Source organism: Botryllus schlosseri, chromosome 4, assembly GCF_051294905.1.
Source record: "Botryllus schlosseri isolate E-star chromosome 4, Bs_hap1, whole genome shotgun sequence".
Taxonomy (NCBI): Eukaryota; Metazoa; Chordata; class Ascidiacea; order Stolidobranchia; family Styelidae; genus Botryllus; species Botryllus schlosseri.
Window position 1 is genome coordinate 14,801,756 of NC_137239.1, and position 18,471 is coordinate 14,820,226.

Consider the following 18,471-nt stretch of genomic DNA (forward strand, 5'->3'; position numbering starts at 1 on the left):
TGTGAATTCGCCTCCGGACTGTGGCTTAAATCCAACTACGCCCTGGTAAGTCATAAATAGGACCGGAAAACTAGCTGCAACACCCGTTAAATATGACATTTCACTTGATTGTAAAAGGCTCTCTTTTGGTAAGAATATGTGTAAAATTCATAAATTCTCATAAAACGTTACAGATGTTCATTAGGACGTGGAAATCAAAGTGGCAGTTTCGTCTGACCATTAGGTGATATTCGCAATACTGTGACGCATTCAACGCTAGCTTTGTTCTATTACAGTGCTCTTCAACCTTTTTCGTCGTGGTACACCCTTTTAACATTTTCTCAAAACTCGTACACCCCTGACCGTATAATACACCGATAACGCCGAAAGCCGCATTTTGATTACATATACAATACGTCCGGATTCTAACGGGGATTCGCCATGGCGCATGGACGACAAATGCTCATATGAAATTTGATACTGGGAACTTAACACCACGGAGAGCCCTTGTGGTGTTCTGTGCCTTCACTTATTTCTTGAGATATGCAATGCGCAAATTATCTTACTGTAGAAGCAAAACATCCCAGCAGGCTTACAACATATAATTTATGTACCAAAATCGCGAGTATAAATGTCAAGAAAAGACACTAGGATTATGAGTGTAGTCGCGCAGAGCGCGAAAATTTTGCCCCTTGAATGGATTTCATCGTAAATGTTGGTAGTTTCACATATTATTGTCAAAAATTTAATAATTCTCAGTTCACGTGATCTGATCAACCCATAGAGCTGATGGAGGGTGTTTTCGAAAATATTGGGTACAATATTAATGATGATGCATCTTGCAGTTCCTATTAATCACTTAGTTGCATGTTGTTATTTCTTGGCCTCCCACCAGGATTGTTTGTATTGTTCCTAATAATATTTTATTACACATCAAGAACAGTGGTGATAATCGCCTGTTTAGAATTCGTGCGCCACGACAGTGCATTTCCCAAAGTTCAGTATTTTTGCTTTGGGTAATGAGGACGACTTTTGCTTGCACGCGCACTCCCAATCTTAATGCTCTCTCACTAACGTGCGTCCACTTTCAGGACTTTGCTGCTGACTTTGAAGCTCGGTTAACTCTTATTATGGGCTTTTCATGACGCTACGTTAACAGGGGTCGGCGACGAGGAGCCTAGATAAACCTCCGACACATAGAAACATGGCAGAGCCGAGACTAGAACCAGCAACAATTGGTTACATAATGACGGCCGCCAACACACGCTAATTTAAATATGTGTAGAAGATCGCAAAATTATGGTTATGCGGCTGAATGAGGCCGTAAGTCCGCAGGTTGAGCACCCCTGACGTAGCCGAAATAAGGTTGGACATTTGGGCAAGGCTGCAACGTATAGTAAATGATAATGCAAATGAGGGCTCGAGGTTACTGGACCACCATCTAACGCAGTGGTTCGCAAACTCGACCCCGTGGCTGCGTAAGTAGGCTATGTATTCTGCACTATTCATAAGCTGGCCGCAGGAAGCACAAATTCAAAATGTCCGAGATTTAGCGGTGGTTTCCTCGAGAATCATCAGACAGATATCGCAAGCTGAACACATGCTAACTCCACCCTGGCTGTACTCGAAAAGGAAGTAATAAGTCCATTACCAAAGGTTGTATGATTAGAAACATTTGCTTATGACAGGGGTCGGCAACCTTTTGCTAGTCGCGCGCCAAACTTCGGGTGTACAACCTTTTGGCGGGCCGGATTTTTTCTTAGTACTATATTTTACGCTCACTTCGGTATATTATGCTACATTGTTGCAATCTCAATCATACCAATCCGAAGACACATGTATTTACACTTCAACGACACAGAATAATTGTGACAATTGACGCAGCTTGCTTTGTGAAAGGTTTTCAACTTCTGGTAACAAAGTCAGAAGAAACAAGAATAATACCCTATTCAAAATGGACGTCCGAAATACGTGATCTTAGCTCACTCTTCGTGAATTGCATTGTTCAAAACTATTGTTCACGTGCGTACGTGCTTCCAAAAATCGATGCAATTTCTTTTGCATTGCTGGTCAAGCTGGAATAAAGACCAATTTCAAGAACGTACTCTGTGTCAAAGTCATGCAGCGATATGCTCTTTGTATGAAATTTGTCATTCAATTCAACTGCATCGCATTTCAGAAAGGTCCATTTTAAATTTTCAGGCAATGGTATTGGCGTCCACATTAAACAGAGTACTGAATAGTCAGAATTCATTTTGTAGAGAAGGAATGTCGGAAAAGCGGGTGAATATTCAGTAGTTAAATTTCGTATCACAGTTACAAATGTAATGTTGGTACTAGGTTTTCTCTCCTCCAGTATAGGAAAGTGAGCATAATTTTCTTTGTACTGTTGACATTTCCAGAGTCACAGATTTGTTTTGAATGTGCCTCAACATCTCATGTATGTAGTTGTTTTCCCCCTGAAGTTGCAAGTTCAATTTGTTCAGATGTGACGTTAAATGTACCAGGAAACAAGATGAGATACCCATTTTCGATTACAAGATTACGAGTCGGCAATATTTGTATTTTCGAGGAAAGTTGCTATTTCATTTCTCAGTTCATACACTCGTGTAAGCATAGCTGCTCGACTCATTGAGCGAACATCACAGATATAGACCTACATGACATCGCCATATTGATTCTCTGCTTCTAGTAATATCTGGCGTAACTGATTCAGTTGATGAGACAAAAATCATATTAACAGTTTTCCCAATTGTGGCCAAAACACTATTCAGGTTTTTTGTCTTGGCACACAATGCCTTCTGGAAAATCATACCATAGACAGGCTAACTAACATACGGAGGCTAGTTATCTATAATTGAATATAGTTTGAGATTCCGTCATTGCGTCTGAGATGCTCCAAGCGTTTTTGAAGCAAAAGAAGAACACCTTTATTGTCACACCGCGTTAGAGTGATTAGCCCTTTAAAAAAGCATGGAACACCTTCGGTTGCGACATACACCCGATTGATAAGCACTGATCCAGTCTAGTCTATCTCCATCTCCTACTTCAACCACCTTCGTTTTATAGCGTAACAATAGACTAATACGATGTAGGCTACTATTATATCGTATCAATACCGCATTTTTTCATGCAGCGCTGCACTGCAGATTGAAACTCATTATGAAGCGGCGGGCCGCATTCTTGTGATAGCTAATTATTAGGGATGGTGTGAACGCGAGGTTCACGTTCGCGTTCTGTGTGTGAACCTCGGGAATTTGGAGGTTCGCGTTCACAACAGAACCTTGGTAGGTTCTGCACTGTGAACCTTTCTCATATATAACAATTTTCACTTCATAATGACATCTTTGGTTCGAATTTATAGCATTTCAACTGCGGGCCACTCTATGAATGACGCCGGCAGCATTAAAAAAAACTCAAAACGAGCATGCACTTTGACAATCTCAAAGATTTTACTTGCTTTGTTACAAAAATTCTGCTCTAAATATCCAACTTTCCGTTTGTGAATATATTGTGACTCTCTGCTGTGAGCTGACCCGCAATCACATAACATCACGAGCGACATACATAACATGTAGAGAGCGATTCAACCAATCAATGAGATTGATATCGTTTTTTGATGCAACAAATCTAGCTAGCGTACGGGGTCTATCTTCACTTCATATGTTTACTGTATCAATAAAACCAGATCCGTGCGATTGAGGTGTTGGTCACAGCAGTATAACTTTTGGGGTAGCCTAATATCGGTAGCAAGTATAGAAACCTGCATTATACTCTGCCCAATACCAATGTAGCAATACTCATACACCGAATACATTGCCCGGTCTGGTCAGGATCGTTAAGGCGTAAGCTTATATTCCCTGGCAACACCTCTTCGAAATTATTGGCAAAACGACGGATGATATTGATTTTATGGGAGTAATATATCATATGATTGCCCCAGTTGATACATTTAGTGACGTTTAAATCGCCAAAATGTACTTCAGCATTATGGCATTATGTGGCCCGAGTCGTCGCTAGGTATCGTGTACATTAATATAGGCTATCACTTCATTGAAAGATAGGGTTGGAATCAGCAATATGACGTCACGTGACGTCACGAGGTTCACGTTCGTGTTCACACAGAACCTTTCGAAAAGGTTCGCGTTCACACGAACCTGAACCTTTCAGAGGTTCACACCATCCCTACTAATTATTATTTCGCGGGCCGGACGATTTCGCTTGGCGGGCCGCATCCGGCCCGCGGGCCGTAGGTTGCCGACCCTTGGCTTATGATATAACATTGTACGATATTACACATCCAGTCATTCTGTTTTGAAGCATAAACTGGCGTATTTTTGTGATAGCTATAGTCATCGTATCATCGGTTCATCATAATGTGGATCTGATACACCCCTGCACACCCCATCCGAGTGGTACACCCTTTGAAAATTCTGGTACACCCTAGGGTGTACGACAACTCCGGTTGAAGAACACTGTTCTATTATATTGATGGTAGGCGTCTTACCTCGCCGGTGCGTCTTACTCCACTCTACCCTATGACCCGACACATTCTATATGACTTTCTCAAGTCTCGTGTATGAGGGCCGATTAATTGAAAAATATGATCTGAAACTGTATTTCATTTATTTGACTTAACATGTTTAGAGTGAGAAATATGAGTATGTTATGGCTCCGAAGTCTTCGACATCATCCGAGAGTTTTACAGAAGTGCGTTGAACCAAACTTGAACTCGATACTGATCAGCAGACATGGGGTAATCACGATTAGTAATCGTAATCGATTACGACGATTACAGCATTTTCAAGTAATCGTAATCGCAATCGATTACATTCGAAAAAAATCCGAAGTAATCGTAATCGTAATCGACTACTTCCTATATCTAATCGATTTCTTTGTGAAGGAACGATTACTTTTAAGTTGTACAAGGACTACCAACATTCGTGAACAAGGAAGATGTATTATACCAGGTTCATGATAGCACAAACGTCTGAGTTTTAAATGCCATTGCTCATTATTACGTGGCCTATTACCTTGGCTAGTCATTGCGTAAGAAGTATCCCCAGTACAATAGATATTCGATGTACGTTACGAACAATCGTGTGATTGTTTGCACATCCACCGTGCTGTATATCATGTTATCAACACGTTCCACACGCCAGTACCCCGCAGCAGGATAATTAATCACCACTCTACCTAGTAACTTGTGTATTGATGTTTGGGTACGCAAACGCAGTTTGACCGTTGCTGCTTGGCGAGCAGTAGGCCTATGTAGTACGTACGTACACCGGGCAGAGATTTGAAATTTTGTACTCGTCAAATAAAACATTACGGTTTCCACAACGAAGCAATAAAAATCAACAGTTGCTGATATATATCGCAGCCGAGCCGTTTTTGCCGTTTCTCGTAGCGGCGGCTTGCAGTACATTATCTGTATTTAGTTGAAGGCAGAATTTTATGTTCTCTTCATCTTATTCTCATATGACTCTACTTGAAACATGCGCTAATCGTTATTTCATAATTCTTTACTCAACATTGGGACTTGCCGCCATAGCCATGGGCTTAAATATCATGTTAGCGTGGGTTGTAGCTAGAACCAGGTCCAAAACAGCTATTCGACCCCCAGTCCAAACGTTAGTCTTTGGCCCCCATAGGATGGTAATTTCAAGTTGAAGACTGAATTTCGTCAATAACGTTGGTAACCGCATTACATTATTATTGATTGTTAATCCTCTCTCTCTCTCTCTCTCTCTCTCTCTCTCTCTCTCTCTCTCTCTCTCTCTCTCTCTCTCTCTCTCTCTCTCTCTCTCTCTCTCTCTCTCTCTCTCTCTCTCTCTCTCTCTCTCTCTCTCTCTCTCTCTCTCTCTCTCTCTTTCTGCCCCGATGGTCAGATTTACCGGTAGAGCTGGGGGCACGTAATTCATAATTATACCGCATGTTATCTTGTCATATTTACTTATTTACTTTAGTGTATGTTGGTAATTCGTGACTTCCGGTATGTTACATAATCAAAATATATTGTTGTATCCCTAACGTAGCAGACTAAAAGAAAAACTTTCGTGAGACGCACACACAAATTGTAATGTCTTTAATGCTCGTGGGTGTCCGGGTGGCATTTGCATTGTGGGCTCGGATTGGAAGGCCCGGATTATTAGTCACGCCCACCTAGCGCGGCTATTGACAATGGACACATACCCTAAGTTTCGGCCAAGGTCTTTCTTTATTAGCTCTTCACTAGTTGAGCTCAAGAGAACTCGGCAAAGACAATGTCATTATAAACGAGTGGTTCTTAACCTTGCCTCCAGCGCCCGCCAAGGGGCGATTTTGATTTTGAAGGGGGGGAACGCTCAGGAGCAATATGGGGGGCGCTGGGCGCAAGGAGGCGGTATGGGGGGCGCTGAAAAAAATGGTTTCGCAGTAGATGGTGTAGTAGTAGGACATATCATCAATGAGTTCTAGGTGCAAATTAACATTCGGCAAGACATGTCAAATCTCAAAATTTGTGGTCGCGCTCAACGATGATGCTTGCTAATCTGTTTTCCTAAATGTATTGGCATATTATAATTCATGTAAACTGAATTGAGCATACTTTTAGATCGCCAATTACCCGTTAAAACACTGCCGTCTCGATTACTAGGGTTATTTTCAACAAAATATTTCGAACTAGGAATTGTATCCTGCAGCACGCAGCGTGTAGAAATCGAAGAAAGAGGCACTGAATATCACTTTTGAGAGTGAGAGCCCCTTGTACATTGAACATGCTGTGAAGCTTGGTGGACAAAATTATTACGTAAATATACTTGTATTTGAGAGCTGCAAAATTATATCTTCAGATCATTTCTTCATCGTATCATAAAGGATGATTACTATTTAGTATCGTGGTCTACAACCTAACATGACACGTTGTGTCATATGAGTTGCTTTGTTTGGAATACATTCGGTGCAGTACTAATATCAATTTGAGCAGATATTCTTATGTTCGTGCATTTACGTTTTAGTGTCGTACAACTCTTTCTTTCTATAGGATTAGTAATTACAGCCAATCATTATTTCCTCGTGTGTCGTGCTTGTATTTATACCCTGTGTTCTGTTGTCTCGTGGTCTTTTCATTTAACTGCACTCTGGATCGTGTCGCTGCCGTAAAGTTATTCTGCTGATAATATACTGATTTCTTATTGCAACCTCGTCGTATTGAGTTATTGTTCAAACAAGATCAAGAACATAACAGATATCTCAATCAAATTATCAGTTGATTTACTATAGTCACACAAAGCACTAAAACAAAATCCAATATAACTAATTTCCCCGCATTGCCAATCGCAGATGTGAATTCGGGATGTGAACATTAGGGTTATGACTAAAAAAAAAAAAATTGCCTGTAGCAGGAATTGATGAACATTTTGATATAAATTAATAAAATTATAATGATTTTGTTCAAATCGAAAAAAATGTCCCGCACAAACTAACATCAATTTTCGACACTGGTCCGATTATGGAAAAAATTTAAAATTCAAAGATATTCTTTGCTACAAATTTAATCTTCAAATATATGTCCTTTTACACTTATTGTAAAGTTCATTCATCAATTTGACTTCCCTTTCTGTTATTATGTTAGTGCCAGGGACATCAACGACGGACATATCCGACTTCCAATGGGGTTTGGGGCACTTTATCGCTGCAGCACATTCGACCGCAAAGATAGCAGCAAATAATCTTTGGTATATTCTAGAGCCCGACCGATATTGGATTTTTGGGTCGATACCGATAAAACCAATATCTCACACCTTAGCCGATAACCCCAATACATTCAGCCGATATTCAAAAGAAGTTGGATGTATACATAAGCACATTTTCAAATCTTCAGAGGGCATTTATTTGAATATCTTTACAGCCCTCTGAACTTGAACATGAAATGAACTAGAAAGGCTGCATCTGGACACCTGTAAAGTGTAAGCTATATGAAATATATCAATATTCTCAGTCTAGCGATCAAAGATTAGAGTTTTCTGGCTTCCTTCCGCCATGTTGTGACGTCACACGCAAATTGCCGTTAAGATTTCAGCTCCAATGGCCGATACCGATAATTCTTTCAAAGTGTGATATCATCTCGATATTATCGACGAACCGATAATCGGTCGGGCTCTAGTATATTCCATCTTTAGACATATGGTTAGAATACCAGTCTTCCTGACACGCATTTGCGATGAATAAGCATCTCCAGAGTTATACTCTATCTGGGGAAGTGGAAGTACGCAACGCAACCCTTGAGCACCCTCTCGCATTGCGTAGAGATGGAAGTTTATGTCATTTGATCAGTGATAATCTATACCAGTGATTCCCAACCGCGGCCCTCAGGGCCGCATGCAGCCTCCAGCTCGCCTTCTTGCGGCCCCCACAAAAGTATTGAGAAATCGATTTATGAAAAAAAAATTATATTTATAAAATACTCTTGCTTGGCTTGGAGTCTGGAGTTTTCAATAAGGATTGCAGGAAAGTTGTGAGTAGACTGCTAAGATTACGTCACTGCTGTTTCAATGCAATGTGCCCTAACTTTCCACTTGAACGGGCAGTACTTATAGATATAGGTATTGACAGGACCGTAACTGCCGCACCCCAAGCCCCCCAATTGGAGGGAGTGAGCTCGTAGGGGGCCCAAAATTATTTAGTGAATTAGCATAAATTATAGAGTATTCTATGCAACTTTTTCAAAGATTATTCGCGCTGCGAGCCATTTCAAGTTTCCAAGTACCTTAATTATTGGGTACTCTTCGACCAAGATAAAATATACGCAAGATAGAAGTGGGCATATCGGCGTTGGCCATCACCGCGCCACGACGCACGAAGACATATAAAGTTTTAGGCCATGTAACATGCGACTCCAAGAAGTGTGCCAGAACGATCGGCAGCGAGAAAACTTTGGCCGAAAAGGACTGCCCTTACGCTGACCGAAAACTTCGTTATGTATATTCAAAATACATATAGGCATAATTGACCATAGGCGCCTAAATGACTGGCGCCGAATGTTCCTGTCTTGGCAATCTGAACGTCACGAGACAGATAGGCTACCATCCCGCAGGGAAGAATTATATGCCAGTAAAGAACTACCAAAATTGAAATCGTGTGCATCTTTTAGTTTAGCATGTTTGGGCGATTCTATACTTCTTGATATAGCAGACTGGAGGTCACGAAATAACAAATAACATCATGTAACGAAGTCGTACCAACGGGTCCGCCCGTCCGAATATGTATAATTATTATTTACGGGCCCTACAGTTTCAAAGACACCTCACTCAGCTCTACCGGTAAATCTGATTACGTGAGCAGAGAGGACAAGTAATTGATAGCTATATATATGCAATTCCCGATCTTATTGACCTATTTTATTTTGAATTATCGAAAATTTTCGCGCTCCACGCTGGCTCACTAAACGGGGATCCTGATTTCGTGGCAGAAGCGAACAACGGCACGGGGGGTCGGACGACGTGTTGGGGGGCCTGACGAAGTGCTGTTTCGTTCTTGCCAACGGCTATACGCCTTAAGATGTTTAATTATTATTGAGTGGTCCTACCTTTTCAAACACAACTCACTCGGCTCAACTGGTCAATCTGATTACGTGAGCAGAGAGAGGATAAAAATTGATACCAATATATATGCAATTCCCGATTATATTGACCGATTCAATCATGAATTATAGAAATTTTTCGCGCTTCGCGCGATTAGTCGAGAGAAGCTGCCTAAAACGGACACCCGATTTAAATGATAAATAGCGGTAAACAGCCATCTAGCCTGAGGGGGTCTGGGGGCTTCGAAGTTCAGTTTATCGCCCGTTGTTGAGCCCAAGAGAAGCGTTTTTTTTTGGGGGGGCTGACGAAGTGCTGTTACGGCCCTGAGTATTGATAACTAATTTACGGAGAGATGTGCAACAAGTGACTCACGATTGAATACGCCGAGATGCGTACTGCTTAGCCGGCAAAAAGCAGCATAATTGGTAGTCCTATAGCTCGCGACCCAAGCGTCCGAATAATTTGATATGTCGGTGTTTATCGAAAGCAAGTGTCGCACTGATTCCAAAAATACGAATTGAAATCTCGCCAGGGCAATAAAACTACTCCGAAATAGCCAGCAAAGGTTGATTGTTCTGAACAAAGGGAGCACGGAACACAATGGCCAATGGCGTCAAGCGAATGATCGGAACAATGCCAATTTTCATATTTTGGTGACTATTTTGGGTTCCTTTCATTGCCTTGGTATTCGTGCGGCCCCGGCCGTACTCTGAAATTCTAAAGTTGGCCCTGCCACCGAAAAAGGTTGGGAACCACTGATCTATACTATTTTCTTTGAAAGAACGGCATGTTCTGCACATGTCATAGATAAACTTAAAATCATCCCTTCATCCTCGGTTTGCTAATATTTTCATCTGAAATTCGTGCTTGGTGGATTGCACCTAGTTTTTGAAATGTTTTACCACATCATCTCCAAATTTGAAGCTAAGAGTTGGATTTCTTGAAGACGTTGGATCGAAGAACTCTAATATATGCTTTAAGAATCGAAAATATGATGTTGGCAAGGGATATGAAAACCCATGCTCATCGTTGCATTTCGCAGTTTCGAAACAACGCCATTCTGCCGTCCAGTATCAACATATGCTACGGTGTCACATATGATATATGAGATTTTCAAATTTTCCTGTACATCATATTCTTCTAAGCGGTTTTCTAGACCGCTGAAAATACCTAGAGTTGTTTTACTTTCGCCTTTTCGAACACCCAGTTTGATTTGTGCCAGACAAATTGAAATTATACGATATATACAGTCTACATCTAAAATCGGAATTAATAATTATTTATTAATTATTTAATATTAACTGCAAACAAGAACACGATAGAAATAATTCAGTCTGGGCAATCAAAATGTACCAAAATACTATTTTAAATCTTCGCAATTGGAATTGGGTCAGTTAAATTCAAATCAGTCGATAAATAAATTATATAGTATGTATCTACAAAAGAAAGCCTATCCTCCATACAGTGAAAACTGGAAATTTTTTGTGCGGGAGGTTTTTGTTCAAACAGTCTTAACTTTTGTGAGTTTTGAAATCAGGACACAAACGCTCATCATTTGTGACTACAGGACACACAAAATTTTGAATTTTTTTTTCTAGTCATAACCCTAGTGAACATCCGGTTCGAAGCACATAGTATGAGCCCATACCTGATGGAAGTTATGAGTTATAACAACCTTGATGTGACCCCGAGTATAGCATATACAATTAATACATTATCCTTTAGTCGAGCGGTCCTCGAGCGTGATTGAAGTGCGAAATATTTCCAAAAGTCTCAACTCGAAAAAAAACACGACTAGACTTTGACCTCTTACCAGGGCCGTAACTTCTGCACCTCAAAGCCCACAATTGCTGGGGGCGAGCTCGAAGGGAGTCCAAAATTATTTCGGTGAACGAACAGAAATGATGCATAATTTTATACAACTTATACAACTTTCTTCATTTTTTTCGCGCTACTCGCGATTTCATGTTGCCAAATTTTTGATTATTGGGTACCCATCCCCCACGAAAAAATACGCATGATTTATACAAAAATAGAAAAAGGCATTACCGTGCCACGATGCAGAAATATATTTGGGGTGGGGGAGGGGCGCTACAGAACGGCAATCTTTGAAAAGGGGCACTGGAGGGAAAAAGGTTAATAACCACTGTTATAAACTATACCAGTGGTTCTTACCACACTCACCTCGTACATATGATTCGGGTGACACGCCTGTCTAAGCCATCTTTGGGAAGAGGAAGTTCGGCGCGATCAGTAGGCCGTAGTGGAATCGTAACTATTGTGGCGGTACGCCGTGTGCAGTGGCGTACGCAGGGTAGGCGTTCGAAATTGAAACCCCGTCCATCAGTAATGCCAATTTATGCCTATTATCACGCTATTGCGTTTCAACCGCTGGCATTTTCTCTGAGGCATGGGTACCCAAACTAGGGGTCGCGACCCCAGTTGCCCCAGTGGGATCGTTTGCTATTCTTCGGGGTCGTGGAGACGAAAATTAAATACCATTAACTGTTGCAAAAATGCCAATTGAGAAGATGCTTTCGGCGACTCATTTCTGAAAATTTTAGTTTATTTTCCAAAATATAAGAAAAACCACCATCCCGGAATGCGAACCGGGCAAACCAAACGGTAGGTAAGACCATGTGTCATTTTTACAGCGCCATCTACCGGTACTATATGATTGATTTCAGGAGCATAAAACAAACTTCGACGGTGATTACCCCTTCCAGGAAAGCTACAAGTTACCGGTTGTGTTATGTAGGCCTATTCCAGTATAATGCATACACACACACTCAGCCTAATTGCATCTGCATTTCGAATGAAGCAGTATTTCACGTAGCCGTAGCAGTACTTGACTACTTCGATTGGTCCATTGGATATAGATAGAAATCGTTCCAAAAGAATTATATACGTTTATATTGTCTTGATTGACGGAGGTTGAAGAGTTGAAAAAATTGCATGATTGCGTCCCACATATGTGAGTTTTGAGCCAAGGTACTGAACACATTTTATAGTTTAGCACGCCAAATTTAGAGGTGGGGTCGCGGAACATTTCACATCGAAATTTGGGTTCGCGGCTGCAAAAAGTTTGGGAACCACTGATGTTGTGGGATGTGGTCGATTTTTGATTTTACGACACACCTAAAAATTTTGGTTTCCGAAGGCTTACAAATTACTGTAAGGATTCCCAAGCTTATTAAAGGTTAAGAAGCACTGATTCTGATCGATGCAAAATCATAAATGTTATATCCAGTGTAGTGACATGCTTACCGAAATCACATGTGTCGGTATTTGCGGTCCAACACGGATGAGCTGCAATCTGCCAAATTGATGGTCGACAACGCCGGTCGCGACTGAGCGTGAATTTTATCAAATGAGTCATCGACTGCACGTTCGGAACCAATAAGCCAGATATTTTGAATATCCCGTGTTTCGTTTTATATTCCCATAAGTCTGACACATTGCCGAATGGCGATTCGCCGTTGCTAAGGATGTAGTACAGAACAACTCCCAAAGAAAAACAATCCGATTTCAACGACACGTACGAGTCACCGAAGCCTTCGGGAGGTTGATACCCAAGCGTTCCGAATCGATATTGGCAGAAAACCATAGACGATGTAGATTTAACTTGCTGACTCAATCCGAAATCAGCAATCTTAATATTTTCCAGGTTCAGGGTAAGCAAAATGTTGGAAGGCTTCAGGTCTTTGTGTATTATCAGCTTTTCGTGGACAAACTTCATCCCTTCGATCAATTGTCTGCAATATCTCAATCCCAAACTCACGTCATACTCCAATGAGCGTTCTTTGCGAAACTTCAGGAATTTATCCAAATTCATTTCATGGCATTTATCCAATGCTAGGTAGGCCCGGTCAAACAACCCGTCACGGAGAGTGTCGGACTGGATTAACAAAATGACATTAGCATGAGGTCCAATTATTTGAAGACTCTTTGATTCCGCATAACATTGTTCCGATTCCCGTGGAATTTTTACGGCGCATTCGCGAAGGCCAGTCACATGACTCAATATCTGTCCTACGTAAACGTTTCCTTGTTTTGAGAGTCTTTTATGCGTAAAAATCCTGATGGTATCCGAAATGTGAATAAGTCCTGGTAATGTAGGGAAATAATACTAGGATGTTCATTATGGTATGTGCACTATCGAGAAAGCTGATACATAACGCGTCGAATGCAGCACCATGTAGGCAAATGCAAGTTTCAAATCATCATATCCCGATGGATAGGCTATTTCAAGAACATACATTGCAATAGGGAAACCCGATTGGGAATATATTAAGACAAAACGGACATGAGCTAATTTAGTATTTGTGAAATTCAAATGCAGCAGTAAATAAAAAAAAATTGAAGAATCACATGGAAATAGGTTATTAAATGCCGCGTGCATTTGTGCACGTCTAAATCAAATCAAGCATGATGCAGACGAAAATAAACTTCCCGCCTGTCCTCCTATCGTTACTACAACGTTTGAAGCGATAAATCTTATAAATCCTGGCAATATTTATTTTGATTTTAGCCTGATGAAATTAGAACAATTCCTCTTTGGCTGTAAATTACAGTGTAAATTTATAAATCACTATCCACACATATATCCAAAATGTCACCGTCAATATTTGCATTCTCCTCTTCAGAATCGGATTCATCAGTATCGTCATTTCCATGTAACGGCCCTTCCATGTAGCGTAGCCTGTATTCTATTTTACGGATATATGTATCCCTGGAACAATGCATATTGGTCATCATGATTTTCGGCATTTCGTCAGTCGAACTACATATGTGGCTATAACGGAATATATCATGATGAAGTCATTTCGTGAATATGTTAAGCACAAAGCTCGATGACTGAATTGTAAATGTAGAGACAATTATTAATGTTAATCATCGAAATATAACCAATTTCCAAGCAACAACCGATACGACTTTCATGATACCTATAGTGCTTGCCGAGAAATCTAGATACGAAATGTTTTATTGCTATATTCCAGTATTTATGTGAAATGTTAATATGCGTTGTTCCGAAATTATAATAATCTGTTCGAATTTACAATCGGTTTACTAATGACAATATATCGTTTGGCGGTGAACAACAAACGTCGTTGTTATATGTGTGTCAACAAGTCAGGCTGTCGCGTGTTATGTAAAGGTGATTGAGGTCTGACCGTCGAAACAAAAATACCCGCAGTGATAGCAAAGTGTATAAGCAACCTCCTGAATTCAGATCAACAGCAACGATTGCATATAAACATTCGCCATGCGTTATAGTCGATACAGATAGGATATTGCACACATTTCTATACGGTGCTATGTTATTCTGCAGAACACTGACCAATAAATATATATCCATATCCATCCAATACATTGGTGAAAATTGATCCAATAATGTCGGACGATCCAATAAAGGCACTCCTAGTTGGATTCGTCGGTGATTTTGTATACATTATATAGTCTCATAGTCCAGGTCCAATGAATGTAATATTTTATCCTCCATCACATTTTCACACGCAAAACATGCAGTGAAGTATATCAAACTTTAAATAAGTATTTTGTCAAAACCGTCATCACTATTTCAACAAAGATCATTGGCTGCTAAAAGAAAGTATACATGCAGTTCAGGGCCGTAACAGTACTTGGTCTCGGGCCCCCCATAGGGTGGAAAACCTAACTTCTGGGGGGCGAAGCCCCCCAGAACCCCCTCCCACTATACGCTATTTACATAAGGTGTACGCTGCTTCATCATTGGTTGTCCGTTTAGTCAGTCTGTTTTGCTTGCCTAATCGCGCCAATGCGCGAGAAAATTTTGTAATTCACGGCTTAATACGTCAATATGACGCTGTTTATACATGGGGTGTCCGTTTAGTGAGTCAGTTTTGCTTGCTTAATCGCGCGAAGCGCGAGAAATTTCTATAATTCATGACTGAATCTGTCAATATGGTCGGTATTACTTATATATTGCTATCAATTTTTATCCTCTCTCTGCTCCCGTAATCTGATTTACCGGTAGAGCTGAGTAAAGTGTACTTGAAAAGGTAGGACCCCTCAATAATAATTGAACATCTCCGGGTGTATACCCGTTGGCAGAAACGAAACAACACTTCATCAGGCCTCTAAAACCTTGAGTCTTGGGCTCCCATAGGGTGATAAACCGACCCCCCCCCCCCCCAATCACGTTGTTCGCGTTTGTCACGTAATTACAGTTGTACAGTTCAGCTAGCCAGCTCGACGCACGAAAATTTTTGATAATTGATGATAAAATCGGTCAATAAGATCGGAAATTGCATATATTTTGCTATCAATTTCTTGTCCTCTCTACTCACGAAATCAGATTTACAGGTAGAGCTGAGTGAGATGTCTTTGAAACTGTAGAGCCCGTAAATAATAATTAAACATCTTCTGACGGGCGGACTCATTGGTATGACTTCGTTACATGATGTTATTTCGTGACCTCCTTTCTGCTATATCAAAAAATATAGAATCGCCCAAACGTAGCCTACTAAACTAAAAGATCACACGATTTCAAATTGGTATTTCTTCACCGGCATCTAATTTTTCGCTGCGGGATGGTATCTGTCCCATGAGGTTCAGATTACCAAGACAGGAACATTCGGCGCCAGTCATTTAGGCGACTATGGACAAATAAACCTATATGTATTTCGTAGCCTGTAGCCCAGTGGTCGGGAACCTATGGCTCGCGAGCCATATATGGCTCTTTTGGGTGTAAGATATGGCTCTTTGAGAAATTTCCAATTTTGTGATTAATTTTCAATATTGCAGCAACCTGTGACCAAATTTCCAAGACGACCAGAATAATTATTCTCGTGACATCATAAACATGTCTTTGAGAGTTCAAGTCAGTGGGATATGCAGGGTTAGGGGCTCGTACCGCTCTCTATTCAAAATCCCCAAATTTAAGTTGCTATCGCGCGTCGCGCCGGCGACTAACTCGACTCGCAAATTCGATAACCCGCCATCGCGCACTTCGAAAAATTGGATTACACGATATCTTTATTGATCAAAGAGAATGGCAGACATGGCCACGCTTCTAGTACAATAATGCAGTTTTCAAATACATATTGTTTTCCTGATCTACGCCGAGAAATGAACTGCCTTGAAAGTGAAATTCGCAATTACAAATTCAAATTAAAAACAACGAATAGCGATCCATGTTCTTGATTGGTAAGTAGGCTAGCTTTCTAGCACCGCCGTAAAATGTAGGACAAGTGTATAGCGCAGCGTTATGTACACCTTATACTTTAGAAGTCGATGCGTACCTAGATTTTCGGAATCAGCGTAACAATTACATTTGATTAATATCTGTGACTATAAATTCTAAGCTATTTACAATGAGTTGCGCTATCACAGGTGAGTCTTGGACCGCCTTTGCCTCATCTGTGCCTTACTTCTCCTTTTGCGCTTTATTTTCGAACAATAAATATGAAAATTCCGTGATTTTGGGAATAAAAATGTTCAAAGTCAGAAACATAGTTAGAAAATACCAATAATCATTGAAAGTTTCACAATTTTCCTTCATTCATCCCTGACGACATCTGAGGCACATGGGGCGAGATAGTGCAGTGGAAGGCAGAACAGTAACAGCACTTCAGCAGCCAGCACCAAAACGATGGTCTTGGGCCATCCATTGGTTGATAAACCAAACTTCTGGAGGGCGAAGCCCTTCCCTCCGCCCTCCTTAGGCACCTATGGACAATTAAATATAAAGGCCCATGTATATAAGGGCTCTTCAAAAATGACTATTTTTCTCAAATCGTACTGGCTACTTGATAAAATTGTTAAGTTACCTAATTTAAGCCTACACACCAAATTTGGTTCAATTCCAACCAGTAGCCGCATTGCTACAGGAGAAGAAAGTTTCTATTTATGATATAGAAATGAATAAAAAAAAATTGACAATTTTCTGTTCACCCCATGAAAGTGTTAGGTTGTCTATAGAAACGATGTTCACCAAATTTGGTTCAACTTCAACCAGTGGAAGCGGAGTTATTGCCGTCGAAAAATTTGGATTATGAATAAAATAGTATTTACGGTGCCCACCGTAACTACTATTTTATTCAAATCCAAGTCCAAATCCAATAACTCCGCTTCCACTGTTTGGAATTGAACCAAATTTGGTGAACATCGTTTCCATAGACAGCCTAACACTTTCATAGGGTGAACAGAAAATTTTCAAACTTTTTATTATTTATTTTTATATGATAAATAGAAACTTTCTTCTGTAGCAATGCGGCTACTGGTTGGAATTGAACCAAATTTGGCGTGTAGGCTTAAATTAGGCAACCTAACAAGTTTATCAAGTAGCCAGTGCGATTTGAGAAAAAAAGTCATTTTTAAAGAGCCCTGATGTATATATATATATCGAAGTTTTCGGTCATCATAATGGCAGTCTTTGTCGGCGCAGGTTTTCTCGCCGCCTCTCATTTTGGCACACTTTTTGGAGTCGCATGTTACATTGCCAAGAACTGCAAATCTTGGTGCATCATGGCGCGGTAACGGCCGACGCCGAAATGCCCATATTTCTATAAAACATGCGTATTTTTTCTTTATTGGTGGGGGGGGGGAGTATTAAATAACCCAGATATTTGGCAACATTAACTCACTCTTTTTAAAAGTTGCATAAATTAAAAAATATATATAATTTATGATAATTTACGGTCATGCGCAGTGGTATAATCCGCGGCTGCAGCACCAATGGGTGTGGGTTCGAGTCTGACCGAGGTCGACTTCGGAATTTCTTTACGTAAGTGTTGGAGGTTTATCTAGGCTCCTCCTCGCCACCTCATCCGCGTAAGCGGTGTCTTACAAAAAGCATAGAAGTTTATTTTTGTGCACAGCACAGGTTCTCTGTACGCGCAGGCCGTGCCAGCATTGCGCGCACGGCCGCAGCTTAGAGGGAAAAGTG

General features: G+C 40.7%; 1 protein-coding gene across 1 annotated transcript in view; it reads right to left on the reverse strand.

Annotated features, from left to right (window-relative positions):
- Positions 1–17,237, reverse strand: part of LOC145438181 (uncharacterized) — a 32,366-nt gene extending 15,129 nt beyond the window's left edge. Inside the window, exons 1-2 of the mRNA XM_080315546.1 lie at positions 14,162–17,237; positions 12,810–13,649 (exon numbers count right to left, since the gene is read on the reverse strand). Of these exons, the coding sequence (XP_080171672.1) occupies positions 12,810–13,649; positions 14,162–14,312 (991 nt within the window). The 5' untranslated portion in view covers positions 14,313–17,237. The remainder of the gene's footprint in view (positions 1–12,809; positions 13,650–14,161) is intronic.
- Between the last annotated feature and the right edge of the window lie 1,234 nt (positions 17,238–18,471).